Below are 14,638 nucleotides of genomic sequence, written 5' to 3'. Positions count from 1 at the left end.
CATTACTGGTGCTGGCAGACTCAGTCTTTTTCTCAAATAAATAACGAATGTACAGCTGTTTGCATCTCTTTCTGTGTCTCTGTTTAAAAGCTGAGACCTGCCACAAAACCTTTTCACATACATACTGGACTTTTGCTGATTTTGAAATGCAACATTTTTATGACTCCTATATGACCAGAACCTCAATTCTGTAAGTACAAAACTTTAAATCACTTCAGTCCACAATAACTGTCAAGGCTATACAAATACTTAGAGTAACAGAATCAAGATAAGATCTAAATAAGATAAATAAGATCTACAATTTTATTCAGATGGAATCTAAAAGTAGCTCTTAAAAGCAAAACAAGATTATTGCCCATGCATCACTTTGTTTTCTTTTAGCACATCAAACAAAACCCTAAAGGAATATTTTCAGCATAATCTTATATTTTTACAAACTTCCAGTCCAAATTTATTTTTTGGACTTTCACATCTGAGGCCAGATCTTTACTGCTCCTTGCATATTTTTCTTTTTCATTATTTACAGTTTGGTGTTTGCAGTATGTTGGCACAGTAGGAAGATATCCAGTAAAATAAGAGCAAAATACTACTAGTAGAAGTAGTGTAAATATAATAATAATTTTAAAATTGTCATGTTGTTGTTCTTATTATTGCTGTTATTTTATCAGTCATTTTCTCACTATATTAGATTAATGAAATAAAAACAGATTCTGTAGAAATAAATACCTGGAAAACAAGAAATCAATGATTGCTTTGCCTTGGTCAACGCTGAATAAATTCACGTCACCTCCTTCTTCTGACTCAGTTTCTCTTATTCCAGTCACTGCTTTTTCAAGTTCTTTTACATTGTCTCCCAAGGTCATACGTCTGACTGCAAAGTAATCCCAAAGAACAAAAACCATGTATAAACATGACAAGGTGGGATGGGAGTTTTTGGTCCATTTTAATTATAAGACTTGTTGAAGTTTTAGTTATGACCTACCACTTAAAAGCCAACAGCAGTCAAATGCTTCTATTGCCATTATTCTCATCACTAAAGTGTCCATTAAAATTTCACTACAAAACCACCACTCTGCCTTCACAATGCAAGGATCACAATAACGGGTGTTCAAGATACTACAGCTTCACCTCTTACCTGTGCTGAGAGAACCACAGGCAGAATAACATGCAAATTTGAGAGGCAGGGTATATTTTTCTTTAAAATAGACTACTTCTTATGAATTGTAAAAGATTATTCTTCAGACCATGCCCCTTGCAACATAAGCCATTAATACAGGAACAGATATTAAAAAGGGCGAAGAATATTTTAAAGTGTTTACAGTCATAATAGATTAAACATGAATATGCATAAGACCCTGCATGCATCATCAAACTTGGAGACATTTTTGCATCCTTCCAAACCAGATAATTACTTTACATTTTTACCCTGGAAATCAAAAACAAATGCCACAACGGGTTGGAATTAGAATTTAAATTCTGTTTGATAACTGTCCTTACAAAGAGGACAGTTATCTGAAATGTATCAGTGCTTGCTGAACCCATAAAAAAAAGGATTCATCTTTATGATTTGCACACAGTGTCTGCCATCACTAGTACCATGGAAAGTTAAAAATAAAAAAGCTTCAAATACAATTTATTTTTTTCTTTTATGTCTAAAAATATCTACAGAAAAAATGGGGAAATATCCGCCAGTGGTGAAATAGATTTATTTTCCTCATTGTTTTATGTCTCTACTGATACACTCCTTGGGTTTTTTTTGTACAGAAAACAAATTAAAATACTTAGAAGATTTCTTTACTTTTATAGTTTTGCCCTTTAGTGGTACAGTAATCAAAGGCTTGAAAATTCTACCTCACTTTTCAGTAAGAGAGGCAGCACAATATAAATAACCGTATGGGAAGGGACAAGAAAGAAACACAGAGAATGCAAAGGAAACAGAAGCCATAGGAAATGAGGAAAAGCAACAGAACCAGAAATACCCTTTGTAGGGAAGTGAAGGCACATAACAGATCACCCAGGCCCTGAGTCTGCTGCCAACTCATCCAAATTTTCTTTCTTCTGCACATCTTCTGATTTTTAGTCCCAACCACCTGTCTCAGGAAGACTCATGCAGCACTTGTGTGAGGTAAGGAGTACTTTACCCTCAATGGATAGAGGAGAATCAAATCATGTAACTCATTCTGCCTCCCCATCAAGAAAGGCCTCCAGTTTTCCTTGCTGCTTTACCTGCCTTAAATGCATTTCCATTACCCTCCCTCTCTAAATCCATTCTTTCTGCTCAATGCTACTCTTGCTATTATGCCAAGTCAGTTAAATTCTCCAGGCTAACTGGGTCCAGTGCAGAGAAACGAAAAGAAAGTCATCAATATAAAAGACATTAGAATTTTGCTTTCAGTTGAAATGTTTGGTAATTACAAGAAAATTCATCTCAGCCCTGGGCTGTGAAGCAAATATAAGAAGTTTCCTGCAAGCATTTAAAAACTACATTTTCTTTCTCTAAAAACCATGTATATCTTAGCCAAATCTTAATGGATTTTCACAGGACAGCAAAAAGCAAATTCACAATATTTGCTTGCCAAATCTTTATCTTTACTTCAAAGCACCGTGGCATTTGACCTCTCAAAAAAAAAAAAACAAAAAAAACCACAAAATAGTTTGGGTTTTTTTTGGTTTTTTTTTTTTTTTCCCACAGTCTCTGTCTGCAAGCCCACTGGACTGTTTCACTTGCAATTTTATATATAAAAATTCACCAAACGCAGACAGGGCCATGGAAAATTTCTTAAGCTTAAAGAGTTAAAAGTTTGGCAAAGCTTACTGTAACTAAGATGACATTCCTGAAAAAGGTCAGTCAGTTTTAATAACGGTTGTGCTACCAGCCTGTTGTGTACACATGTATTACATGGTCTCATAAAGCTGATTTCTGATGGGTTCCCATTCTGCTCCATTGTTATTGTAACATAGTTAGCATATGTTAAGATACTTTCTCATTGGAGACAGGAAGGACAACTGGAATTCCAATGATCATAAAGCACGTACATATTCTGTCAAAATTCCAAGTCAGAAAGGCCCTTGAACTAAATTACAGTGAACAAGTGTAATAAATGTTATGAGTTTGATTTTAAAATATTTGCCTTCTCTTTTGAAGGAAACTGCTGAATCCTTTCACTCTTCCTCTGGGATGGACTTTTCTGAACATAATCACCTTCAAAGTGAATGTTAAACAAGCATTAGAATGTCTGACAAAGAAGGTTTTAGAGGACAGTGCTACCATTTTTTTCTGGCTATTTCATTCCCACTAGACCAAGCTTCATGCTTTGTGGCAAATTTCCTCATAGCCACAGGAGCTACAGTCCTTTGTCATTTTCATCTTCAGCAGCAATACCAGTTTACTTCCCTCACCAGTCCTTAGTTAACATAGATTCTGTGCCAGAAGTGCAGCATTTGCCATACAGGAAGCTGAGAGTTGACCTCTGAGGATAAAAAAAAATGTAATTCACCTGCTATAACGCTACAGGATGTACTGAATATCTCAAACAGCAGAGAAATGTGCCCAAGGCTACAGTGAGTCAGTCACTGAGAAAGCTGGAATTGGAATTTAGGAGCTCCCTGCTCTCACTCTACTGTAATTATTATTTATTTTACCATAGCAAAGAAAAGGTCTCTTCAGGACTTGGGCCATTTGTACAACATATTGTACAAACAAAGGATGAGGAATATTCTACTCAAAAGACTTGAGATCTGCCAGTAAGAATTCTTTTCAGGCACAAGGTCTAACATAGCAACATTCAAGAGGAAAATAAATAATTTCAAAATTACATGTAATTAAATATCACTTTATTAAAATGACTAGGAAACATTCTTGCCTTCCACTTCAGATATTTATTTTACAATTCTTAATTATACTTACTGCTGAGGTTCTCCAAGGCAAAATTTAATAGACCCATGAATCCTGAGATCTGGATAAGACTGAAGTTCATTTCTTTAGCCCACCAAAATCCTGCAGTATAATAATCGAATAAAATAGTTTCTTTCAAAGATGTCTTTAGTTGTGTAAGATTCAGAAATTCTGCCATCTTCCTAAAAAAGTTGCAGAGTAAAACAATGAAATTAAAAAAATAAATTACAGATTCCAAAGTCTTACTTGGCCTGCATGCAGTTATAACCATAACATTTGTTTAGTTGCTACATTATTCATATGTGCATATGTACATAATTTCTTGAATTTAGCTACATCAATTCCTAGACTGCATTTATGATCAGAGGACATATCAAAAAGTAAACAATTACCTGCAGGTTTCACCAAAAACTATTGAAGTGTTAAGAACAAAAATCAGAGCAGTACAAAACCAAAGAGAAATACATAGAAAATTCCAGAGGAAAAAAGTTTTCATCAGGAATTGGTTTGTGGGATGAAATGACACACTTAGTCTCCATTTTCCACTATCATGCTTTCACTCTGATTTAGATAGTTTTACAGTATAATAAGGTCTTGTTTACATTTCAAGATTATTTTTCATGTGGCCTCTGATGAAAAATTACATCTGAAAATTAATGCAAATAATATAATACATAATTACTGAAAGTAGCTTAAATATTTAGAAGCTTAAATTGCACTTCCATAATGGTCAAAACGTTTAAAAAGATGCTTATCCCATTTTACTGGCACACCATGAAAATTTTTCCACTCACTTTAACTCGCAAAATTTATGAAAAAATACACTCCCTTGTAGGAGACCATACTGTTGCTGACACATTTATGTCTACTCTATCCAAACACAGAATTAGTTACATCTTTTATAATAACTGTGTGCTTTTTTCCACATGAAGAGACGGGACTGGGGCTAGGACTCGGTTTCAATTCTTCCAGTGTAACTTTGGCCATGTCACAGGTACTTAAGTTTTACATTAAAGCAATCCTTGGCTTCTCAACTACAGCTGAGGACACAGGTGCCAGTGAGCAGAGTTTCTACTCCTGTGTGAAAAAGCAAGGTCTTCCCCAGCCCTGCTGCCTTCTCATTCCTTCCTAAGAAGGACATTAATCCCAGACCTACTGACTGCAGCCATTAGAGTTTCAGGGCTTTACCCGACACAGTACAGATATGCTGTCAAAAGAGAGGAGTTTCTTTCTTTAATTAAAGCCTCAATAGCTAACAGAGTAAAGCATATAATCCAATCAGTTTTGTTTAAAACATGTATTCCTTTGTTCTGCATGACAAACTTGTACGGCTGCACACATGCAAGTCAGTTAAAAACACTTAGCCTGTGTCCTGGAATAGAAGTGGAACATGGCCAGCTGAACTTTCCAAGGTTTGAAACAGTCCATATCCTCTCTCTCTGAAGCTTCTGCCAACTCTGTGTTTTCATAATCAGAGCTTCTCAGGGATTTAGATTTTCTCTGATTCTGCTAACAATGCCAGTGCTCATCTTTCCAATTCTGTAAGGCATGTCACTGACAACAGTATCTTTACATGCTTGTGAAACCATGGGGCAGTTCGATTCCATAGTTACCCTCCCTGCTTTTTCTTTCTTCACAGGGCTCAAGTCTTACCAAGATGGACAGCAGTACAAAACTCCCTGATAGATGGGAATGCAGGATATCAAAACTATCAGACTCAGATCTATTCTGATTTTCTAACCCTAGCTGTGGCCCTCAAACTGCTCTTGTAAATAGACACAATGCACTGTGGTAAACAAAACTTCAATGCTGCTGTTAACCTGCTTAGTGTGCATAAAATACCCTGTAACTATGCTCCTTCCAGTCAGATGCAGTATATATTTTACATTCCCTCTGTACAGCATGTATATATAAATACATATGTGATCAGCTGAGACTAAAAGAGCATGTGATCTTTCAGTGCTTTTCTTTTTAATCTTGATGGGAAAGTTGCACAAAGAATTGTGCACATTAAGCACATTTTAGTCTCCATGAGTTGTACACTTCAGTCTCCTCTAAATTTAAAGGGGCCCATTGTGCAAGAGAAAACAGGAAAGGAAAGAATTTTTTCTATTATTATTTGATGGTGGCAAATTTTCTTTCCAGTTTAAAAAAAAAATCCCAGAAAAACTTTCTCTCCCTAGAATAGTGACAAATAGGAAAAACTGAATATGTTTCAGGAATATTTTAATCTCTGTTAAATGGTCACCTATTCAGAGGAACAAAGCTGGACTTTATACACCTCCACCTCTTCCTTCCCAAACCAGACCAGCGGCCCAGCCCTTTGCCTTTCAATTCCCTAAGAACTACTAGTAGACACAAACGCTCCTAAATAATTCTTGTACTTCTGAGAAGTCCAATCTTTCAAATATAAATCTGGAGTCTCAGGTCAAACTTCTGGCCTCCTAAATTTAGCTGCTATTAAACACTAATAACAAGGGAGAGTGTTGGTACAGGAAAGACAAAGGCAGCCTGACATCAGAAGTCTTTGGCTGCCTCCCATTTCCCCAGAGCACCATAATGGCGACCTACTAATGCCTTCTTAAGCTTTCCATCCCTTGCTGAACTTTCAAGACCTTTTTGATTTTTTGGTAACTCATGTTACAGTACAGAATCTTGAATGTTTTAGCAAAAAAAGGTTACTCAGAGAGATTTACCAAAAAAAGCTCAGTATCAGCCTGTTCTTATTTTGTGTTTTGTTTACAGCCTATTTAAAGCTATCGTAAATTCAGAAACCACGACAAGGTGAAATTCAAGTGGAAAAAAGGAGTCTAAGCAAAATTAAAATATATAGGAAAACCAGTAAACCAGGCTGGATCTGAGATCAAAAGTATTTCTGCCATCTTTCATGAATAATACTAAATATCAATGATTTAACTGAACAATTAAAGACTAATGGCATAACCATCACAAAAGAAATCTAACAATTTTTATTTTATTATTATATGGGTTCCAGCATTGCTGTCACTGCTACTTACTTTTCAACTCCTTCCAGATCTTCTTCTGACAAGGCAGTTACTTGGGAAAGAGAAAGAAATGTCCTATTGATAATCTTTGCTCCACCTAAATCACCCTGATCTCGGACTTCATCCTGATCGTGGACTTCATCCTGATCTCGGAATTCATCCTGCATACATGGACATAGGAATGTAACTTAAAAAATGTTTATTTTATTACGTCACTAACTTATCTAAATAACATTTTTATATTGAGGAGGTATGCAAGGGATTAATTCAACAAATGCCAAAAATGCAAGACAGCTGTAATTATACAGCAGTAACACAACACCTTAACACATTCTCACCAGAGAAAAGCTGGGCAGATACATGGGACATAGTATTTTTGTCATAAATTCATATGGGAACACACTGACATATTATGTGCTGCACAAGATTAAATTAACTTGCAAGTAAAAACAACAGAGATTTAAAGGTGCAAAAGAATCCATGAATCTAAATTTGACCAACATGATACTGTGTTGCACAATAATTAAATTTTAAAATTAACTTTCTTCTAAACATATTATGAGAATACATGAAAATTACTATGTTATTTGCTCTCCACCATGTACTTGATTGCATTTTCAAATTTACTGTCTACACTATCTCCTTCCCCTAGCCAAACAAAGGTCCAAGATGCTTGCTGCAACAGAATAATAGGGATCTGACACTACTGCTCCTAGGAAGGATGGACATGGTTTAGGGAAGAACAAACTGAGTATGAACTAACAATGCAGTGGTCTTCAAAAAAACAGGAAAATTCAGTAAGAAATCTATGAAATGCAAAAACCAGTAGAATAAATCCCATAAAACTGTTTCACAATAGAATATGTAGATGAGGTGAGGTGTGAGATGAAGCAGCCCCTTCAGAGAGGTGCACTTCAGGGAAAAAGGGACAGTGGTCATGGGAGCGTGCTCCGGTGGAAGGGGATCCACAATGGGGCAGGATAAAGAAAAATATTTCAGTATGAAAATATTTCATATCTAGAATAGATAACCCAGAAAGGCAGAGGAATCTCCATCCTCGCAGGCTTTCAAGAGCAAACTGGACAAAGCCCTGCTGGGCACTGGGTGCTGGCCCAGCTCTGATCAAGAGTGAACCAGTCCCAAAACGCCTCCCAGCCTCCTGCTCCGGCCTGACCACACAAACCCCTGGCACAATTTGCTTGTAGCAGGCACACTTGTACATCTGCAGGATCTGGGGTTTAGAGAAGTGCAGCAAGGCAGAGCCTGCAGAATCCTGCTCCCAGCTCATGCAGGGAGACCAATGCACAATTCCTGACACACACGGAGTTTTGAGCCTGACCAGCACTGCTCTGAGCTGACACCAGCTCACTCCAGTGCTGGACAAGGAGAGCCCCCAAGTAAAGCTACACTACTCCCCCTGCTGCTGCTGAGCTACAAGAGGTACTGAAATCCTGGGACTAGCTGAAGAACCACCACAGACAGGAGGGACAAAACAAGACTGAGAGCTGCAAAGAACATTGATTCAGTGGACAGACTATTTCCTCCCCTCTAATTAAGTACTTGAGTACTTTCACATATACCTCAATAAGAAAAATTATTGTTCCCAACTGCAAACAAGTCAATCTCAGATACACTATCTCGTAAGAACAGGAATGAAATAAGTGAAGGCTTCCTTCACATGGTTAAAAGCACGATGTTAGTTTGCTTTTATTAGCAGTAATTTAAACAGCATAAAAAATACTCCTACAGTCAGTAATGCTGCTCTAATTGAAGCTGCAGGAAAAAACAATAGCACTACCAGCTAATATACAATTATTGAAAGACATATTTCAGTAAGAATAAAAAATATAAATGCTTTCCTGCAGTGGTGAAAAACTCGTTGAACATGAGATTCTTTAGAAGCTGTAGGGGCTGAATTAAATGAATAACTGATATTAATGTTTTGGAAACTGAATTAAAGCTCCTCCCTCACTTTCTCTTAGGATGTTCAATACATAGAATACTTTATTATTTACAGTGACCACCACTATATAAATTACCTATGACTGGTCAGTCACTCAACATCTTACTGGGCACAATTGTTAGAAAGGCAAAATGCTAATATTTTACAAGCTGCAGTTTAAACTGAAAAGATTGGCAGCTGCTGTAACTAACTCAGAGTTGCAGATAAGGCTCCCTAATCTGCACATCAAACCAGAACAGTTTACAGGGCAAGGTGAATGCTTCCCAAGATCCATTTCATCACCCAGGGGCTGGAACAACATTCCCAGCAGCAACATTCCCACCAGTGCATTACTGGTTTTGGTAATGCTCATGATAAGATGGGGTTTGGGCACCACTGTCCACCGTAACAAGCACAGGTATCAGATAAGAGATAGTGTCACAAATGACAGATGAGGAACTATGGGACACAAAGCACATGATTTAATTTTTTTAAAAATCAGCAATGTTTCTATAATTTAAGAAAGTATTGAAGGTCCGTAAATCATTTAAACAATCCTGTGTTTATAGACAGTTTCTGTTTGGGCTGAACCTACACACACACACCTGACTAAAACTTACAATTATTTTGATTGATTACTTTTGTCTCTTTAACCACTACTAAAAGTACCAGGAGATTATTTTCATATGTGCTCACTGGTGTCAAAGAATTTACTGTTCATTTTAGTATTAACTGCAGTGACTGACTGAGGTAATCCAAGGTGAGTTAATTCTAGTAATGCTGCTCATGTGTCAGGAAAAAACTCCTGAGACCAATCCTACCAATGCCCACTCCCAGCAGCAAACTGCCTGTTTAAATACAGGCTGCTAGTAGAGAATTATTTGTTACAGTTTTATTATCCTTTGAAGGATTTTTAATTGTTCTGAATGCATAATATGTTTCTGGCTGTTTAATACATTGCTCCAAATGCTGTGGGCAACCCTTGTTAACAGTATCAAATCAAAAATACCAAACCAGACATTCTAAAACAAAAAGTAAGATCTTTCTAAATCTCAGTCTCTTCACTGCCATGAAGCAGGAAATAGCAGCAGCAGCATGATAAACAGCAAATTGCAAAAAACCTCCATGTTTACAGCGGTGGGAAAGAACTCTCAAAACCTCAAACCTGCACTGAGTCATCCCTGGCTAGGAAAAATGCCCCTCTACCTGGGGTGTTGGTGAGGGCCTTTCCAGAGTGGCCAAACCCTGAAACACAGCAACTGAAATGAGCACCAGCATTCCTCAAGAAAAATAAGCTTGTCCTTTGGGATGAGCCTTCTGCAGTGGTTGAAGACAGCATTTGCATTTGTTTGACAATACACCACCACGCTTTGCAAAATGGCTTCCAAACACATAATACACAGGGAACAGCAAATCCCACCAAGTGTAGAGAACACTCAAAGCATAAGGAACCCAAGATCCTGCTGTCCTCACCCTAGCAGGGAAATCAGACTGGACTCAACTTTCCAGTAGCTCATGAAAAGCAAGCTCAGCTGCTCTGCCTGGGCTGACAGCACAGCAGATGTACCCTGGAAGAGCACTGTATATCAGTTACAACTTTAATCAAAATGGGAATGAAAAAAACCCAACCAAACTACACCAGCAACACAGGCTGTTATTTGTATTATTATACACATTTTGTTATCAAGCTGTCAAATGCTTCAGTAGCAGCAGAAAATCCTGAAGCTTTCTACACAAATAGTTAAGGCAGAAACAGAAACATATTCACTGCTCCTGTTTGTTTTTAAAAGGCCCCACTTGTCCGCTCCCACAATGGGAAGTTAAGATCAATAGTTGCTATTTTTAATCATAAACATTTCTTTTGTCATCAAACAAATGAGGAAATAAAAATAACAGCACTCATTTCAACTACCTTCAAAAGGGAAATATGCAGATGTGTCACATGCAAAACACAAAACCTATAGGCAAAGAAAGCTTTCAAGGAACACTATAAACATGATAGTGTCCTTTTACTAACAAAATAAGTTTCAAAAATGTCACAGTCCATATATCATGATTTATGGTTGACCAAACGTCTGATGACAATAAATTTTACTGATGTTTTCACAGCTGCAGACCACTTACGAGAAAAATGTGGTTAAAAATAAAGCAGCAGCAAGACTTGATAAGATCAGTATTTAGATTTTCTAACAGACCTTCTGCTGAAAGTCATTACAAGCTGTAACAATCATAAAAATATTCAATTTAAATAAAAGGAATTGTCTCAAAATGTAAGAAATTATATAAAGAAACAGTACCAGAATAGTGATTCCTATACCTTATATACGGACCATGCTAAGCTACCTTCAGCCAAAACTAGGGACTATAGAATCATAAAAACACACAATTCCACATGGTTTCCAATAAAAACAAATCATAAAGGATAGACAGAAATATCACAAAAGTAAGCTACTGTGTGTAGAACAAACTTCAATACATGAGGAACAGAAAACACGTGGAAAAAAAAAGTTTACTGAATTCCTCTAAAGATTCTTTTTATAAAGCCATGAAGTAAAATCTACAAAAATTTCAATGGTACATTTCAACCAGATGTACAATATATTTCTGACAGCCTGTCGTGTCCCATAGAGCACAGCCTGTATCCTTTTACTGCGATCTGACTGCATTACCCCAGCGTTACGCTGCTCCAATGCCAAAATATTTACAGAGAGCACTAATGTAGCTCTGTGAAAGGTGCATATATTTTTCATAAAGCATTTAGAATACTTAGCAACACATTTCACTGAAAAGAGGGTTTATTTATTTAAGGAAACCTAAATGGTGAGCTTTTGTACTGACAAAGACACAACCATGACACGGCTGAAGGCGCTTAATCACTCCCGCAACAGCCACGGCGACTTCTTGGCCAGTGGAGACAACAAAGCAGCTCAAGCAGAAGAAAATTATCTTATAGTAGCTACAACTACATAGACAGGCTTGAGGGAGAAATTCTGAGTTGATGCAATACCTCATACATTCTTGGGAGGAATGAATTTTACTCTTATATCTCTTGACAAGCAGCATGAAATGAGTTGCCTGTCAGAAACCACACCTCTGTCAACCAAGTCAAAAAAGGAAACAGGAAAAAAACAGGGAGGAGGCCAAAGACAAGCAAATAAAGCAAATATTAATGCAAACACTGTGGATTTGTAAAATCCTCCAGAGGATAGCAAGATAAAGCAATGAAAGGTGAGAAATACAACTGTGATATTGCTGGAAGGAAAGTGTAAGCTTGCTTCTACTGCCCCAGTGCTCTTTAAAAGGAAACCACAAGCCTTTTCCTCAACAACCAAAAATTAGGAGACTCCTACCACCACAAAAAAGCCCACTATGGTGGTTTGACCCAGGCTGGATGCCCAGGAGCTGACCACAGCCTCTCTGCCAGCCCCTTCCTCAGCCAAACAGGGGAGAGGAAACGTAACAAAAGGCTTGTGGGAAAAGGTGAGGACAGGGAAAGGGCACTGACCAATTACTGTCATGAGCAAAAGGGTCTTGGTTTGGGCAGAAAAATAATTTGTTACCAATGAAATCAGAGTAGAATAATGCAAAATAAAAACTTCATTTCAAAACACCTCTCTTCTCTTCCCAGACTCAACTTCACTCCCAATTTTCTCTACCAGTTCCCCCCAGGAGTACAGGGGGATGGGGTAAAGTGCTTGCAGCCATTTCAGCACGTGTTGCATCTGACCCTGCTGCCTCCTCATTCCCTTCCTTTCCTCAGGGAAGACTCCTCACACTCTAACTCTACTCCAGCACGGGGTGCCCCCCACCAGGGAGTCTACCATGAACTGCTCCAACATGGGTGTCTCCTCCACCGTGACCTCCATGGGCCCAGGGGCACAGCTGTGTCACCATGGGCTGTGGGGAAACCTGCTCTGGCACCTGGAGCACATCCTGCCTCCCCTTCTCTGCTGGCCTTGGTGTTTGCAGCTATATTTGCATCCCCCTCTTCCAGCTGCTGTTGTATGGCCTCCTTCCTCCCCCTCCTAAATCTGTTATCCCAGATCTCTGTCGGGTGAGGTCACCCTCGGCCAGCCGCGGGTGTGTCCTGGAGCTGGCTGGCATTGGCCCTAGTGGACATGGGAAAGCTTCCAGCAGCTTCTCGCAGAAAACACTCCTGTAGCTCCCTACGACCTAAGCCACACAAACCCTATACACCAAGAAATAACCATACATTTATAAAGGAGGGTCGATAACCGAGTGAAAGCTGGCGAGGCAGTGGGAGGTCAGAGGTGGAGGAGGCACACACGAGCAGCAGCTCTGCGTGAGGGACAGACCCGGCTGGGCTGTGCCAGCCCAGGCTCCGCAGTCTCTGCTGGAGGAGCTGCCGGGCCAGGCCCTGTCTCTCCATTGAACTGCCTGGGTGACGATAGTGACACTGGAAACTGACACTGGGAAACTGACACCGGGAACTGAAAGTGACGACAGGTGTATTTTTATATGTACATATGCGTATTTACAGACACACAGCTTTTTTAACGCCACACTCTTTTCTACGCAGAATTGTAAGGGTTGGCAGGGACCTGTGGAGGTAATACAGTCCATCCCCCAGCCGAGATAGGGTCACCCAGAGCAAGTGACAAAGGAACGTGTCCAGAGGGGTTTGCAATGTCTCCAAATGCCTCTCTCCAGAGATGGAGACTCCACAACCTCCTTGGGCGGCCCGTTCCAGTGCTCTGCCACCCTCCTCATGAAGAAGCTCTTCCTCATATTGAGGTGGAAATTTCTCTGCTGTGGTTTATGGCCCTTGCTCCTCCTGTCACCGGGCACTACTGAAAAGAGGCCGGCACCATCCTCCTAACCTTTGAGCCATATATTGATAAAACCCCTCTCAGTCTCCTCCAGACTAAACAGGCCCAGCTGCCGCAGTCTCTCGTCACAAGCGAGATGCTCCAGACCCCTCACCATCCTTGCGGCCCTTGGTGCAGCTCAGCACGGACAATTTACCACAAAGCGCTCCCACCCCGGCGGTACCTGCACGCCCTCCGCCATGGCCGCCGGGCCCGCCCCTAACGGCGCCCCGCCCGCGCTCCCCTCAGAGCCCGGCCCGCCCCTCACGGCCGCGCGGCCGGGCCCGGCGCGTGCCGCTTCTAATTAACGAACTCGGAACAGCAGCGAACTAAAACTACATCGAAACATTTTCCCTGTCAGCTATTGCACGCAGCAACAGTAATTCAGAGTAATAGCATTTACCCGCAACATCAAATAAAATGCAAGCATTTGGTAGGTGAACAGTAATGAGAACAAAGAAAGAAGTAATTTACTTTGCAAAGTTTATGGATGTGCTGAGGGAGTTGGTACGACAAAACAACTTCCTTGCAGTGCCTCACATAAAGCAAAGGCCTCCCGGGATTTTCTGCAGCTGTTTCAGGCTGTGCCACTGCTTTGGAGCAGTTTGCCACCTTCAGACGTTTGTCATCCACAGTTTCTTAAAACGTGCAAACCACAAAGTACAGTACCTGTGTCCTAGCTGAGGCACAGGAGACAAGAACATGCCCATTACCCACTAAGGTTGTGATGTATAGTGCGAGATTCAACACGTCTGTAGCTCCTGTTCTGCTCAAACACCCTGACCCTCACTGACACAGGTAGACCAATCGTGCTTCCAAAAGGAGTCAGAAATCTTTGAGGTTCAGAGAGCTGGATCCTGCAGTGTTTTGTAGAATTATTCACAGTATTTTAAAGAAATAGAGCCCACACTGTGAATTTAAAGAAATAGAGCCCACACTGAGAATTCCTACAATTTGTGCTGTGCTC

The 14,638-nt window shown here is 39.7% G+C and overlaps 1 protein-coding gene across 2 annotated transcripts in view; it reads right to left on the bottom strand.

The window, feature by feature from the left end:
* The window catches only part of CABCOCO1 (ciliary associated calcium binding coiled-coil 1), a 50,873-nt gene extending 36,994 nt beyond the window's left edge, over positions 1–13,879 (bottom strand). Inside the window, exons 1-4 of one of the 2 annotated variants that reach the window (XM_063162864.1) lie at positions 13,856–13,879; positions 6,913–7,061; positions 3,908–4,077; positions 727–871 (exon numbers count right to left, since the gene is read on the bottom strand). In XM_063162864.1, the coding sequence (XP_063018934.1) occupies positions 727–871; positions 3,908–4,077; positions 6,913–7,061; positions 13,856–13,873 (482 nt within the window). In that variant the 5' untranslated portion in view covers positions 13,874–13,879. Of the gene's footprint in view, positions 1–726; positions 872–3,907; positions 4,078–6,912; positions 7,062–11,849; positions 11,874–13,855 lie in introns of those variants that run through there. The other variant, XM_063162865.1, reaches the window with a different exon arrangement.
* Between the last annotated feature and the right edge of the window lie 759 nt (positions 13,880–14,638).

This window comes from Melospiza melodia, chromosome 9 (assembly GCF_035770615.1).
Source record: "Melospiza melodia melodia isolate bMelMel2 chromosome 9, bMelMel2.pri, whole genome shotgun sequence".
In the NCBI taxonomy this organism is placed as follows: Eukaryota; Metazoa; Chordata; class Aves; order Passeriformes; family Passerellidae; genus Melospiza; species Melospiza melodia.
This window is presented reverse-complemented; position numbering and strand designations above follow the sequence as displayed.